At 37.2% G+C, this 16,931-nt stretch overlaps 1 protein-coding gene across 2 annotated transcripts in view; it reads left to right on the top strand.

The window, feature by feature from the left end:
* The window catches only part of Nln (neurolysin), a 96,579-nt gene that overhangs the window by 57,980 nt on the left and 21,668 nt on the right, over positions 1-16,931 (top strand). For both annotated transcript variants that reach the window (XM_005000285.4, XM_003462682.4), the window contains exons 7-9: positions 1,859-1,994; positions 3,840-4,206; positions 9,045-9,246. In XM_005000285.4, the coding sequence (XP_005000342.1) occupies positions 1,859-1,994; positions 3,840-4,206; positions 9,045-9,246 (705 nt within the window). The remainder of the gene's footprint in view (positions 1-1,858; positions 1,995-3,839; positions 4,207-9,044; positions 9,247-16,931) is intronic.

Consider the following 16,931-nt stretch of genomic DNA (forward strand, 5'->3'; position numbering starts at 1 on the left):
CCTTAAGTTTTAGAACATGCAGACCATAGCATGTGGCATTAGGTATATTTACACTGTTCTGCGACTACCACCAGCCAGCCACAAGACTTTTTCATGCTTGCTAACTGGAACTCTGTATTCATTAAACATTCCTGCCCTTTCTCTTATGCCAGCAGCCCCTGGCAACCATCATCCCATTTTGTATTTCAAAGAGTTTGACTACTCAGCAACCTCATACAAATGAAATCATACAGAATATCCTTTTGTGACTGGCATATTTTACTTAACATAGTGTCTTTTGTGTGTGTGTCTTTTCCAGAGAAGGTTTTGTTATGCAGTTCAGGCTGGCCTTGAACTCACTTTATAGCCCCGGCTGGCCTCCAACTAGCAGTGATCCTCCTGCCTCAACCTCCTAAATGCTAGGATTACAGGCCTGCACCACCACACCCAGCTTTTAACACAATGTCTTAAAAGCGAATCCATATTGTGACATTTGTCTGTCAGAATAGCTTTTCTTTTTAAGTTTGAAATGTATATAGATAAATATAAATAAGTAGATAGAGATATGCTTCAGTTCACAAATTTAATTCTTTCCACATTCCTAGTCACAAACTGATTTGGACAAGAACCAAATCAAATTTCTCCATAAGATCAGCATTGAGCCTAACCATTGAATTTGAATCAGTTTGCAACCAGAATTGTCAAAAGTATTAAGCTCGTAAACCTAAGTTAGCACTGTACCATTTTCTTGATCCATTCATCTGTCAAAAGACATTTTGGTTGCTTCTATCTTTTCACTATTTTGAATAAAAATGCCACTATAAACATAGGTTTACAAATTGTCTTTGATTCTACACTTCTTTTGGATATTTACTCAGAAATAAAATTTTGAATATTATAATAAATCTTTTCAATTTTTTGAAGAATCACCGTATTATTTTCTGTAGCAGCTGCAGCATTTTACATTCTCATCAGCAGTGCATAAGGTTTTCAAATTCTTTATATCCCTGCCATTACATTATTTTCCATATATATATATATATATATACACACACACATATATATATATATATATATATATACACACACACACACATTTACACATATACATGTGCACACATATTTGGTTTCCTGTATACATGCATATATGTATACACAGTGGTACCTCATATATAGATATATATACACACACAATTCACAAATTTTTTTCCATAATTATGGTCACAGACTGAATTGAACAAGAACCAAATCAGATTCATTGGTTGAACTGATGGATATATATGTGTGTGTGTGTGTATATATATATATGTATATATATATACATATATTTTGTATATATGTATATATATATATACATATATATTATATATATGTATATATATATATATATATATATATATATGACTGTATGATATCTTAAAAATAATCAAGTACCAATATTGGGTGTAATGAGAATGAATGAAAATCACTATTAAAATGTATTTTTACTTTATTTATGATACCTCAAAGTTTATTAAGAAACTCATAACTATAGCTGTCTCTTGAGGTTTAAAATGTTCAAATTTTTTTCAGAAACAAAATTCTATTATTAAAAAAAGTTCGACCCTGAAAGGAAACTAGTAGTTTAGATGTTCTAAAAAAATTTTTTGACAGTTTGGTACATTCTTATAATCTTAGCACTCAGGAGGTGGAGGCAGTAGGATCACCTCAAGTTTGAGGCCAGTCTGGGCTACATAGTTCAAGTACAGCTTGAACTGCATGGTGAAACCCTATCTCAAAAAAAGATTGACAGTTTTATAAGTCCAAAAATGTGAAAACTCTTGTTTTAGTGTTTTTTGTCCAATTAATTGTTAAGCTTTGTTTTGTTGCTTATTACTAGGAAAACACCCTAATTCTGCAGCAGCTACTCCCACTGCGGGCCCAAGTGGCCAAACTCCTGGGCTATAATACACATGCTGACTTTGTCCTTGAAATGAACACTGCCAAGAGCACAAGCCGTGTGACGGCCTTTCTAGGTTAGTTGTTCTTTTTAAAACAATTGTGTGGTTTCTGTTATTCCCTCTCCCCATGGCTATCCTGCTGTATCATATCAGTTTGATTGTTTATGTTACCATTTTAGCCCTTGCTTCATCCTGTCTTGCAGTATCTTTTTTTGGGTATTTATACTGTTTCCTCACGTGCCATTTACAGTGCTAAAAGAGAGCGTTAGCTCACAGCCTTTATTTACTGCTTCTAGGTGTTCACTAGAGATGGCATGGCTACTTAGGAATCTGTATGAAATAAACCAGCATATATCATGTAAATGAAAACAGAACATATATAAATAAAAGTATACATACTAATAAGGTACTACTTATTAAGATGTGAAAGTAATATAAAATAGCAAACTTCAATACTAGTAACTAGATTTACATTCCTTTTTCATAAATACTTTTGAAACTATATGTCTAGCCAGCATGGTGGTGCAGACCTGTAATCTCAGCACTCACAAGGCTGAGGCAGGAGGAGTGCTGTGAGTTCAAGGTCAGCCTGGCTGCAAAGTGAGTTCAAGACCAGCCTAAACTGCATAACAAAACCCTCTCTCAAAAAAGGAAAGTATATGTTCATGACTAAATGTTCTCAAAGTATTCATTGCTTTGTTATGTCTTTACCACCATAATTAAGTTGCAAACAATAATGTATTAAAAATCAGTCTTTAACCAAAAATTTACTCAATTCTTTCCTTAAGTGGCCATATCTTACCTTACTAATATATGTGCTGGAATCATATATGCCTTATAACAGATGCTTCATCAATGATAATATATCTATCATCATAGAATTACTCATGAGACATTTATGAATAATTATGTAATTTTAGGTAATGTGCTAAAAGAAATAAAACAAAGGCCTTTCCGCAATGATTTTTTGCTTAGTGGGAGCAACAGAGAAGTGAACAGGTGATTGCCATATAGTCAGACACATGTTATACAAGAGGATGGGTAAGGGCCTTAACAGGTTTGTGAGAATGCTTCCTTTACTGGTGATCGCACTGATAAAAAGTTTCTGTAGCGCTCCTTGATTCACTTACTTTTTTTATGGTAGTTTTCTTTCTAATTTGAAGTGGGCATATTCTCATATGATTTACACTCTTGCCGTCTGTATTGCATATACTCTCACAAGCCTAGTGAAAACCATATCTCTTTGTGTCCCTTGTGAGAATACAGCAGTCCTCTCTGGCTGCAGCCTCCCTCTCACTGTGAAGCTGTATCTAAAGTACCATTTCCCTTATAGACCTACGCACATTCTCATCTTAACATATGTAACAAATTGTGAAAAATACATTGAGCATATTTATTTAACTAAATTAAAAAATGCCCAGAAATTGACCACAGTATATATATTGTTGTTCCCAGAAATGTCTCCAGCTTACATCCAGGATTGATGTATCCAAATCGTCCCTCTTCCCATTCATGGTGAAGAACTAAACCCATGACTATCGAATGTGTTGAACACTTTATAGATAATGTTGACCACAGGTCATATGTAATTTGTTTCCTGTAGCTTTGTTAGGAGCTTAGCCTCATTGAAAAACATTATGCACATAAGAGTAGTTTGTTTTTCTTCCTTAATTACAACACTGAGTCTGAGGTGAAATTCATTTTTTTGTTGATACTATAAAGAGGGCATTGCCAAGTTTGCTGGTGCTAAAAGAAACACTGACAAGGTGTCAATACATCAGTCTAGAAAGGAAAATCTGTCATATGTGAGCTTGTTCTTGTCCCTTCTTCCTCCTGGTGTCTTTTAGTGCCATGCTAAAGCACTGGTGTGCTTCTTCCCAAGAGCAATAGACTGCTAACTTTTCCTTTTTACCTTCCTAGATGATTTAAGCCAGAAATTAAAACCATTGGGTGAGGCTGAACGAGAGTTTATTTTGAATCTGAAGAAAAGAGAATGTGAAGAGAGAGGTTTTGAGTATGATGGGAAAATCAATGCCTGGGACCTACACTACTACATGACTCGAACGGAAGAACTCAAGTACTGTATAGATCAAGAGTTCCTCAAAGAATACTTCCCCATTGAGGTAGTCACCGAAGGCTTGCTGAGTATCTACCAAGAATTGTTGGGACTTTCATTTGAGCAAGTGACAGATGCTCATGTTTGGAATCAAAGTGTTACACTTTACAATGTGAAGGATAAAGCTACTGGAGAAGTATTGGGACAGTTCTACTTGGACCTCTATCCAAGGTACTGATGATCACATGTTTGGAAGGGCCTTGGACATTAAGACATGCTTTCTATTTCCTGTGTGTAGTTCTTAGTAAAGGGGTTTAAAATATCGGCTCTGAAGTCAGAATGTCTGATTTCATCACTTACTGAGCAAGTGATTTAAGTTTTCTGTGGCTCAGTGTCCTTACCTATATAATATAGGGCTGCTGAAATAAAAATATTAATAGCACCTGCTTTGTAGGTTTACTATCAAAATTAAATTAGTTAATTACATACAAAGTATTTAGAAGACTCTCAAACACATAGCAAGTGCTTAGTAAATATTAGCTGTACTAATGTTATCATCATCATTGACTGCATTTGCTTAATTGGAAATTGTCCTCTCAAATGTTTTTGTTCAGATAACCTGTCTACTAGTCCGCTTCAGACTGACTGCTCCTCGCAGTCTGGCGGGAAACAGTATAATACATTATATAGTGAGAATAGCAGAATCTCTGCAGACAGACTGGAGTGTGAATGCTTGAATACCATAACTATTTTAGACTGTTTATTCCTCTGTAATATGGGACTGAAAATACCTTCACAGACTTATTTGCTTGAAATATCAAATATCCAAATCACCTGTCCTACCCATTAATCAATGATAAGAATTCAAAACATTATTACTGTTTCTATAACGTGGTAATGATGGACTCCACAGTGTTTTATCAGACAACCCAAAGGATTTGAATGTCTTTTTTCCCTAGGCTGCTTTCTAAAACACAGCCAACTTGATGTAATTACTAATCTTTGCTTAAACAGATCAAGTGAATTTGTAGTATCATCCTTATTCAGTAACATATGGTATAGGTGTAAAACCCACTGAGTGTGTTGGTGGGAAAGAGGCTCTGTAACTGTGTCATTCAGTATCCCAAAGCTTTATGGATTTTCACTTACAATCTGACCTAAAACTAAAACCAAATGTAATGGGCTTATCTTTAATTTAAAAAGTGTCAGGATACCATTTTAAGCCAACAATTCATTAATAGTAATCCTTCAACATTGCAACTTCCTGTAACTGTTACCAAATTCTCTTTCCAAAATCAAAGTAACAGTTATTGCTACCTTAGCTTGATGTCTCTTAGCCATGTTCCTTTTATATTCAGAGATCTGGTCATTACCAAAGACTAATCTTTTGAAAGCGTAATGAGCTACTACTTAGTAATCATTTCCTGTCACCTTACATCTTGTCTTCACAAAGATGAGAAAAATTTTATTTGGTTAAAAAAATTCAGAGTAGGTTTTCAAAAACCAGTTTATTTTTTCTTTTAATCATATTTCAGTTTTTATTCATCAAAAACTGAGATTCTCAAACAAAGCAAAAACAAGGCTGATGATGACTTCAACATAAGATTTTCAAGTAAAGACTTTCTTTTAGTCACCATCATTTTATAAATAAAATATTAAAAAAACAATCAGAATAAAGAAACATTTGAAACTAAATAAGTCAAGTTAAAAAAGGGAAGTGATTTCTCAAGGAAAAAAGATTAAAAAATAGTAGAGAATGTCATTGTGGTTTGGGGCAGGTTTGGTTTGATTTGGTTTGTCTTATTTTGTTCTTGGGACAAGGTCTCACTGGCTGTGCAGCCCAGTCTGTACATGAATTCTGGTGATCCTTTTGCCTTAGCCCTCAAGTAAGTGCTAGGCTTACATCTATGCACCATCATGCCTCATAGTACTGGTTTTTAAATTAGCAGAAAATCCTTGATCTTTAGCTATAATTTTTAAAATTCTGCAGAGATTTTTAAGAAGAAATTAATTTGCTTTTTGTCTCTGATGCAGTAACACCATGTCACTCTCAAAAAAGGTGTAGATAGTATTTCATGATGTATCAAGAGGTATAAAAAATAACAGATTAATTCCAGATTGATGTAGTTTTCCTATTTAAGATTTTTAAATGTATTAATAGATTTTTATCTGTTTATACATTTCCAACTCACTACATGAAATCTTCCCACAAAGATTCATGTGCCCACTGAATACCTTGAGATTGAGCTAGTTGAAAATTTAGTAAATCCAGCACACTGTTTCTTTCTCCTTCTTATGCCTGCCTTTCCTTCTCACGTCCTTGATTCATGATTGTTTTTGTTTTTTCATCTAAGCTTTTAATATAAGCACTAAAGTTTGCTCTATTTGCACTGTATCCACAAATTTCATTGTGTTGCACTTTCATTTTCATTTAAAAAACGCATGTTCTGAGGATTCGGCTGCCTGGCCTGGCTGCTTAAGACCATGGGTGCTCAATTAAGTTGGTGATCTGGGCATCCACAAGCTGGAGCAACCACAGTCCTTGGCACCAGTGCCTCTGGAGCAGCCCCAGCCTCGGCAAGAGCCTAAGCCCAACCCTTGCCCCCCCCCCAAAATAGCTGTTCCTACCATCCGATCTTCTCTGCCTCATTTCTGTTGAGCTCTTTTTCTGTCGTTTGTTGTCAGTTTGTCTTCTTCATTTCGTTTTCTGCTCCATTCATTGTGGCCTCTCTCCCACTGTTTCTGGAATCTTGGTATTTTCCTTTTTTAGAATATCCTGCAGTACTATCAAATCACAAAGAATGTGGGGGGAAACAATTCAAGCTTTGAAAGCCAAGATTGATATATCCTACACAACTGTCCCTAGAAATTGATGGAAAAACAAGGTGCTTCCAGGATAAAGAGGAACTAGGGGAATTTGCAACCACCAATTCAACACCACCAATTCTGCTAGACTTTTAATGCAGGAGTTGGATTCATTTAGTAGTTGAACTAGGTTTGGTATCTATTACTGCCATGACTAACTTTAGAGTACTGCAAGTTTCAAATTTTTGCTTTGGATTCATGATGGAAGTTGTCAGAGTTTTCCTCAAAGTCTGTCCCACCTTCACTTTAAGTCTTCTCTTATGCTGTCTCAGGACAGATCTTCTTCCAAGATCTTGTTCTCACCCATCAGTTGGCTACTATAATTTGTTACTGGATGCTTATTAACCTGGCTAAGGGTTAGGCATTCTCTGTTGCTCTGTGATTAAGCATCGGTCTTAATCACCACATGGGTTCTATTCCTGGGCTTTAGGAGTGGGTCTGTTCAGTGATACACCTCACCCTCAGCAGTGGGGCTGAGCCCATGATTCATGCTGCTCTCTTTCCATAAATAGAGGCTTTTTTTTCTGTTCCTTTCCACAAATGGCAGTGGGGTTTCCCTAATGCTCTAAGAATAATAGAGTGTGTTGCCTTTCTCCCAGAAATTTAAGGTTTTTGTTCTGTAGGAGACAAGTAAAAAATACCTAAGCAGTATTACATACCTCACCACAGCAGCTGTGCCCTTACTCAACTGATGCTTTCTCAGCTCTTTTACCCTGCGCCCAGGCTTTTTTTGTGTGTAACTAGTAAGGTCTGGAGAAGAGACCTTGAAAATGGGTACAAAAGTTCTCTTGTCTGTAGACTTCGTTAGTGGTTCCCTGTTTTGGCTACATAATATTAGCAGTTTGCTAAAAATTCCTGGTCTTCTATGTCTTCCCTAGATTTAAAAAGGAAAAAGAAAAAAAAAAAAAAGGCTTGATTCCTTCTCTCTTCTCCTTGAAGGTACCTCTCCTAGATTGTGGATTAGTTGACTGTCTATTGCCCTTCAAAACTAGCTCTCTGGTGGGTTCAAGACAAGTTGTGATTTGCAGATTGTCCGCCATGGCATTGTTGTAGTAAAGATAAGTGCGATGCCCTTTCCACTTTTACACATCTAAATAGGATGTTGGAAAAAATTTATTTGACTGTCATCAGCGGGGGGAAAGCAGGAGTCAACAAGAAGATATAATGCAGGAAAAGGAAATAATTTAAACACCAAACTAAAATAACCCATCTGAAATCCAAATGTATTGTTATTTATGAAAGAAAAAAGCAGGGGCAGAGGGAAAGAGGAGGAGGAGATCTACACCTAGCCTGTGGTGTAATGGTACACAGCTTTTGAAAAACCACCAATGATACCACATTGTCCAAGACTTGAGGCCTTCATAACATCACATATGCTTATTCCTAGGCTAACTAAGTGTTTAGTTGTTAAAAGGCTGCCTAGTTTATAAAAGTTTATTTAATTGCAAGTTCTGAGTCGTCCCTCTTTGAATAAAAGGAAAAACCTACTTATCTAAAAGTAATAAGGCTTTTTATCAGTTCTAATTTGAAGGAAGAAAACTAGTCAGGCACACTTCATTTTTTATTTTAAAATTACTTGAACACCATGTAAGGTATATCTTTTATTTTAAATTTACTTCAGTCATGTAACAATGACTCCATCTGAAGAAGAAAAACAGAAGCTCATTAAAGTAAATTGGACAGGCTTACAGTAGGGCTCTAGTCAGCAGCAGAGCACTTGCCTAGGAAGTGAGGCCCTAGTTTTGATCCTCACCAACACACACACACACACACACACACACACACACACACACACACACACAAATAGGATATTAGGGGCTTGGCATGGAAACACATGCATGTAATCCCAGTACTCAGGAGGCTGAGGCAGGAGAATCATGAGTTCTAAGCCAGTCTGCACAATAAAGAATGTAAGACCCTGTCTCAGAAAAAAAAAGGTGAGTGCACACTGGATGTGATATACATTCATTTAACATTAAGATTTCTCAACAGAAGAAATCTTGGAGCTATAACTCCAAGTGATAATGGGATTATTGTTCACTTAGTTTTTCCATTTTGCAAAATATGCTACTATCTGAAAGGTAAATTAAATGTTTAAAAGTCCTCATACCAGGTGTAACACTTAATGACCGGGAAAGGCCATGTCAGTGTTGTTGCTAGAAAAAGGCTTTCACTTCTTACTATTGTGTGTTTTTTGTTCCCAGGGAAGGAAAATATAATCATGCCGCCTGCTTTGGTCTCCAGCCAGGCTGTCTTCTCCCAGATGGCACCCGGATGATGTCTGTGGCTGCCCTCGTGGTGAACTTCTCGCAGCCCGTGGCAGGTCGCCCCTCTCTCCTCAGACACGATGAAGTCAGGACTTACTTCCATGAATTTGGTCATGTGATGCATCAGATCTGTGCACAGGTGAGTGATTCCTTTTTGATAAACCTACCAATTACTATTTTTGTCAGGTTTCTCTCCTTAACATATTTCTTCCAAACCTGAACATGTTCAAGAATTTTGAAAGTCTGCAGAAAGAGTTTTTTATCATAACCTCTTTCACAACCTATCTTCACCCCCGGAAAGAACTTCGCTGAATATAGAATGCTTGTGGTGAAAAAAGTAAGATTATCAAAAAGGAAAGGTAACAAATGCTGTGCTCTTCCTTATTCATTCCTTCTTTCTTCATAGAAGTTTGGTGTGAGGTTCACAGATAAGCTATGCTGTAATTGATCTCCTCTTATTAAGGCTTTTTTGAGGAACAGCAATTTTCAGCCTTCTCATACCCTTTACTCATTTTCTAAAAATAAATATTTTAGCACCTCCTTTTATTAAGCTCAAGTTAATATCACATAAAATAACCATGCAGAGAATTGTTCAAGGGAAAAGTATGTGTGCGGTGGATTAAAACTGATTTCTTTAAACAGACCTCAAATTCATCTGGAACCAGAAGAGATGTAGACTAGCAGAACCAATTCTGGGTCACAGTGGCAAAACAGGGGGCATCACAATCCCCAGTTTGAAAGTATACTTCAAAGCTACCACAATAAAAAAACAACATGGCAAAGAAACACCCAAGCTTAGTAGAACCGGATAGGAGATGCAGAAACAACTCCAAACACACTCAGCTACTCTTTTTGACAAAGAAACCAAACCCCTTCAGTGAAAGAAAGCCTCTTTAATTAATAAGTGGTGCTGGGAAAACTGGCTTTCCACATACTGAAGACCCATATTTCTCACCATACACTAAATTAAAATCAAGATGGATCAAAAATATAAATACAGGCCAGGAATTTAGCTCAGTGGCACAAGTGCTTCCCTGGTAAGCACAAGGTCATGAGTTCAATCCCTGGTATGCACCTCCCCCAAAATGTATATAAACAGAAATACATAATCTTCTGAAGACAGAATAAATAAAACTTCTGAAGACATAGATATAGGCAAAGACTTTATAAACAAAACCTTGATCACACAGAAAATATGATGAAGGATCAGCAACTGAGATCACATCAGATTAAAAAATCTGTAGCATAGCAAAAGAAACCACGCACAAAATGGGAGAATTTTTTAGCTACTCCTCAGACAGAGAGATAACATCTAGATTTTATAAAGAACTCAAAGGAATCAGACTCTCCCCCAAATTTAAAGACCCATTCCAAAAATGGGCAACTGAAATGAATAGATGCTTCTTAGATAAAGAAAAAGAAACAGCAATAAACATGGAGAAAAATGCAAAATACTGGCAAAAAGCGGACTAAAACAACATCGAGATTCCATCTCACTCCAGAAAGAACAGCTATCATCAAGATTTCAACCAGTAACAAATGCTAGCGAGGCTACGGGGGAAAAAGAACCCTTCACTATTAGAAGTATAGTCTGGTGCAAAGACTATGAAAATCTGTATAGAGATTCCTTAAGAAACTGAAACTGGATGTTCCATTTGACCCAGATGTTTCACTTCTAGGTATCTTTCCAAAAGAGCTAAAACTATCATACCACAATAATATATGCACATCCATGTTTATAGCAGCACAACTTATAATAACTGAATCTCGGAAAGAGCCCATATGCCCATCAACAAATGAATGGATTTTAAAAATATGGTATTTAGATACAATGGAGTTGTACTCTCTCATGAATCAGAATAAACCTGAGTTATTTGTGGGAAAATGGATGCACCTCAAAACTATAATTTTAAGTAAAATCAGTCACAAAAATTCAGATACCATATTGCTTCTCTTGTGCGAGAAGCACCAAAGAGCAAAACAAAGGATAGATATTGTGAAAGAGGAAGAACATGTTCAAATGGGAAGAAGAATAGGGAGGGGGGAAGGAAGGAAAGGGAAAGAAATTTTAAGAAAGGAAAAAAATGGAAACAAAGCTTTTGTAAATGGGAGGGGGAAGAAGAATTGAAAGGGGAGGAAAATGGGAAAAAAAGAATCAAGATATATTATGTACAATAAAGTCCCTATGATGAATGTGATCATTAAGTATGGCAAATATGTGCTAATAAAAATGAATAGGAAAAGAGAAAAAAGTATTTGTTATCAAAAATAAAAACTATATTTATTTCAAGGCCTGGCTTCCGTCTTCAGAACCAAAACAAATAAACATGCTTTTTATCTCGGTTCTGTAAGCAGTTCATTTAACTAGACCCAAACTATTTTGATTTGAACTATATAAACTTGTTAATATTTAGCTGTCATTCACATACGAAAATCTCTAGTAGTTTAACCTAACAGTTTAAGTTTATTAACACTAACAGAAATGACATAATCTACAGTTGAAATCTTAAGCATCCCTAAAACATAAACATTTTATATAATCTTACTAGAAAAGTTTTAGATTTGAAAAACTGTTTCAATGATTGCACATGCAATCCTCACTGTTTGCCCTACTTTTTTAATGTGATTGATTTTTTTTTCAGATAAGACCTTGCTGTGTGATCCAGGCAGACCTTGAACTCACCCTATAAACTAGGCTGGCCCCAAACTCATGATGATCCTGCTGCCTCAGCCTCCTGAGAGTTGAAATTATAGGCATGCACCAACATGCCTAGCTTCCTTAATTTTAACATCTTTCATTTCTATAGTACATGTGTTATAACTAAGAAACCAGTGTTAGTACAGTGGTAGCTAAAAATATTTTACTGAGATTTTACTAGTGTCCTTTAATAGTCATTCTCCATAATCTTCTTGAATCAGTGGTATCCTCACTGAATATAAAAGAAACCACCTTTTTTGTTTTTCAAGTGCTAATACTTGAGCCTGACTATGCAGTAAGAAAAAATGAAGTATGGGGGAGTTTGTACCAATTGTAAATAACTGTGAATGGAGCACCATACACTGTAGAAAGGAAGTGGTGTGTGTTGTTAACTCAGCTCCAAAAACATTACTGTCAGTGTTGATGTGGATTCCTGAATGACAAGGAGACTCTAAAGACAAAAAGTAATCTTGGGACTGGGGATTTAGCTCAGTGGCATAAGCGCCTGCCTTGTAAGTGTGCAGTCATGAGTTCGATCCCTGGTACTGATAAAAACGAAAAAGACAAAAAAAAAAAAAGTAATCTTAACTTTGATTTACACAGTAGATACTAATAATGCTTGAAATTTTCAGTTGGATAAAAATACATTGCAAAAATATGGATGGTAGGATTAGTTTCTAGACTTACTTGGTTACAGTTTTTTCATCTTTATAAATGACTAGTAGGACACTTGAATGACAGGGCAGACATAAAACAACCATTGTTTTTTTCCTGGACTGTGCATAATCATTTCTGAGCATTCAGTATCCCTAGTCCTCAGAATCATTGTAACAATCAAAACATTGTAACAGTCAAAAATGTACCCATTCATTTTAAAACTATTATTACCTCTTACATTAGTCAGATTTACTTGTACCCACCATTTAAACAAGGAGAGATTCATTTGACTCATGTTTTCAGAGGGTTCAGTCCACAGCTGACTGTTCTGTGGCAGGAAGGTCATGGCAGAAGAATATAGCACAGCAAAACTGCTTAATTGAGGGTGGCAGGGAAACAGCAGGAGAGCAGCATTAGAGGTGAAGTGACATGGGGCTACATGTAGAGTCCAAGCACGCACCTGCACAGCCACCCAGGCACACTCAGGCTCCTAAGCCATTGTGACAGTGAAGCATAATACTCTGTTTAAAAACTAATTCTGTATTTTTTCTTTTAATCCTGTCATTTCAGGCTTTTTTCTTTCTTATATTACTGGGGTTTTAACCCAGGCTGAGCATGCTAGGTGACCACTGACTACTGGAATCTATTACCAGTTCCATTTTGAGATTTGCCAAGAGCCTTACTAAGTTGCTTATGCTGGCCTCAAATTTGTGATTTTTCTTCCTCAGCCTCCCAAGTAGTTGGAATTACAGGCATGTACTGTCATGCCTGGCTTTTACATTATGTGAGATAGCCACTTCAGTACTAAAAAATGTTTTTTGGTGCTGACATTTTAAAACTGGCTCATAACTGAACACACACACATTGCATTCATCAGTTTGATGTGTCTCTCTCAAAACAGTAAACAGTTCTTAAATATTTTGCTGAACTTTATTTATGAACACAGAATGTGTCATACTGATGAGAAGTGTTGATGACCTTTGCTTGGTCATCTTTCCAATGAGATCTTTGAAGAATCTCTTTGTCTGTTTTTCCTTTCAGATGCTGTGTAATCTTTTAAGAAATTCTTTAGACAGTGATATTTAGAACAAGTGATTACTATTTTTGCAGGCATATACAGATCCATGTATTTGCAGTTTTATAATTAGGCAGTCCACAATCTTTTGTACCGATGTAAAATGGATAGTAGTAAGGAAATCCGTAACTTGTGTTCAGTTCTTCTGACTTTTTTGAGAAATGTATAGTAAATTAAAAGGTTACCATATGTATTCAGTAGATTGGTTTTAAGATACGGAAGCTCGTCCTTTGAGCTCTTCTCTGTGGCATTCGGTAGGTCTGATGACCAGAAGAGCCTATTTGAGCTTGTCACAGTAATATTGAAATGCGTAGGCAGAAACTTTCAGTTTTCAAACATGTGGACACAGTAGTTCAACATGTCTCCTATCTCACCATTGACAAGTTGAGTTTTGCACATATTATCTTTGTTTACACTGCAGGGTAGGCAGTTTTGAAGGTAGCAATCAAGAGGAAGTATTACTGTTGCTGGTCCATGTTTTGATTGTGGTTTGGCCTCTCAGTTGTCAGGGGCTTTTAAGCTTCTGCAGAGTAGAAGACAAATGCTTCTTACCAGCCTGACTTTGATGGCTTCTTAGGTTGTGTATTAAGAGCAGTACTAATGAATTTTGAATTATAAAGTGATAATGATTTTAAGGAAACATCAGAATCATAATAAAGCTTTTAAATTAAAAGTGAAAGGGATGGACAGTCAAAAACTTCAGATTATGTGATATGAAATAGCTGTTCAGCGAGGCATGGTGGTGCATGCCTATAATCTTAGCACTCTGGGGGCTGAGGCAGGAGAATTTCAATGAATTCAAGGCTGGCCTGAGCTATGTAGTGAATTCAAGGCCAGTCTGGAATGCATAGTGAGACCCTGTCTCAAAAAAAAAAAAAAACAAAAAAAACAAAGAAATAGCTTTTCATTTGCTTAAAAATGCTATAGCATCTTGTATGTTTTAAATATTTAAATTGTGCCCTCTAAATAAGCATACTCTATATTAGTCAGACACAACTATTGTTATGATAGGGACACTGGATAAAAATCATCATCAAATTAAAAATTATTTGTGGACCTAGCTGTGGGTCTTTTGGCAAGTTATTTAACATCTGTGAACTCTTTTTTTTAACCACAAAATGGGAATAGCAGCAGTTCTTACCTACTTACATGGCATGTTAGGGAAATTAAATAGATATGTGAAAAGGTGCTTTGAAAAACATAAAGTACCATACATGTTTGAAGTATCCTGATAACCATGCTTATGTATAATTCAGTCCTTTTGGAATCAAAACTGAAACCCTGAGGTAGACCAAGAGGCAATTTAGTGTCACTTCATAGTCAAGGGAACCCACAAATGCTTACCATCACTTAGTTTTGGGTAAAGTTTTGTGGAAGGTGATAGGAAACAATGAGAATTGTATTTGTTTTCATAATGTAGAAGTTCTTGTCCTGATCAAGAATGGAATGAGCCGCTTAGAGTATTCAGGATGGTGGAGATTTCATTGTAGATAAATGTGGCCATAACGCTAAGAAATAAATACTTGTAGGAAACCGAGAACACATGTGGTCAGAGAAGCCAAGACCATACATGGACAGGCAGAATGGGCTAGCCAAGAAGAATGCTTAAGATTTATTGAGCACACACCATGTGCCAAACACTGTACACAGAGCTTTGAATTCTCATTCATTTTATCATCGCAGTACCCTTTGAGGTAGAGGAGCATTATTATTCCCCCAATGTGAATAGAACTTGAGAAGACCCTGCTGCAGATTTAGTCACACCTTTGCTGTCCTCTGTGCCGTAGAGGCAGCATGTCTCATGCAGTCTAAAATTAGCCTCTGTTGTGCATATTGCTGTCTGCCAGACTTTTCTCCTGAGTTAATGAATGGTATTTCAGTGATCATGTGGAAGGAAGGACTTTGTCCACTTCCACGCCTCCCTCTGCAAAGATGACTGTTGAGGTTTCCATCCAGGAGAACCATGAGCTCTTTACCAGTAGTCTTTGTGCCTCTGCTGTTCTCCTCTTCCCCAGCCCCAGTTCCAGCACACTGCTGGAGTCAGACATGATTTCTTTCAGGATCTTTCTTTTTAAAATTTGTATACAGATAATAGCACATGCGTATCTGCATGTGCTAATACTTAGAATAAATGCTAACTGCCTGGGAAGTCATGAATTTGATCCCGGTACCAAAAAAATAAGAATAAATGCTAACGTCACAACTCAAAATGTGAATCTTTATCATCTTTATTTCTGTGGGGAACATGCTTGTTTTATTTGCTTATTGCATTTTCTACATGTGTTTTTTTTTAAATAAGGGAAAAACAAAGCCATATATATATATATGGCCTCCTGTGTGGGGGATCAATGCTAGATCCTTGGGGCTGGGGATCCGGCTCAGCAGTGTAAGTCCCTGCCTGCCAAGAGTGAGGTCATGAGTTCAATCCCTGGGCCAAAAAAAATTTTAAAAGCTAGATCCTCACACATTGCTAAGCAAGTACTCTACTACTGAACTACATCCATGGTCCCCCAAAAAAAATGTTTTTAAAGAGAGAAATGTTCCTCTGAGTTCTGAAGTAGCAGAATTATTATCTACTATCCCTATCATGTCATAATTCATATGGTACAGTTGGGTTCCAAAAAAAAAAGAAATTGCTCCTTCCTCCTGAATTACCAAATGCCAGCTGAGGCTAGTGCAGTGGGAGGGACCAGAGGGTACTAGAGGCCCCAGATGCCCCAGAGCCCAGTCATTGGAGGTTAAGGCAGCTTCTACAGAGGCTTCGGCTTCAGCCCTCAGTGCCTTGGGTGCCACAAGCCAGGCAAAGGCCAAGACCTCAGGGCTCAACAGTAACAAGGCCCAGAACAAGGAATGGATCCCCATCCCTTCAAGCTAGGTCACCTGGTCAAGGACATGATGATCAAGGCCCTGGAGAGGATTTTCTCTTCTTTCTGCCCATTAAGAAGTCTGAGGTTATTCCTGGGCACATCCCTCAGGAATAAAGTTCTGCAGATGAAGTTCATGCTCGTGCAGAAGCACACCGTGCTGGATAGCAGGCCAGGCTTAAGTCATTTATTGCTACTGGGGACTACAATAGTCATGTTGCTCTGGGGATGAATTGCTCCAAGGAGGTAGCTGCTGCCATCCAAGAGGCCATCTCTGTACTGTCCCAGTCCCCTCCTGGGGAAACAAGTCTGACAAGCTCCACCCTGTCCCCTTCAAGGAGACAGGTGCTGGGTCTCTGTCAGTGTGTCTGACCCCTCCTCCCGGAGGCACTGGCATCATCTCAACCCCTGTGCCCATAAACTGCTGTGAATGGCTGCGTTGATGATTGCTACACCTGTGTCTGGGTATGCACTGTCACTCTGGCAACTTTGCCAAAGTCACTTTTGATGTCTTCTTCAAGATGTACAGC

This window comes from Cavia porcellus, unplaced genomic scaffold (genome assembly GCF_034190915.1).
Source record: "Cavia porcellus strain 051 isolate PalLab524CR breed Dunkin Hartley unplaced genomic scaffold, mCavPor4.1 scaffold_11, whole genome shotgun sequence".
Lineage (NCBI taxonomy): Eukaryota > Metazoa > Chordata > Mammalia > Rodentia > Caviidae > Cavia > Cavia porcellus.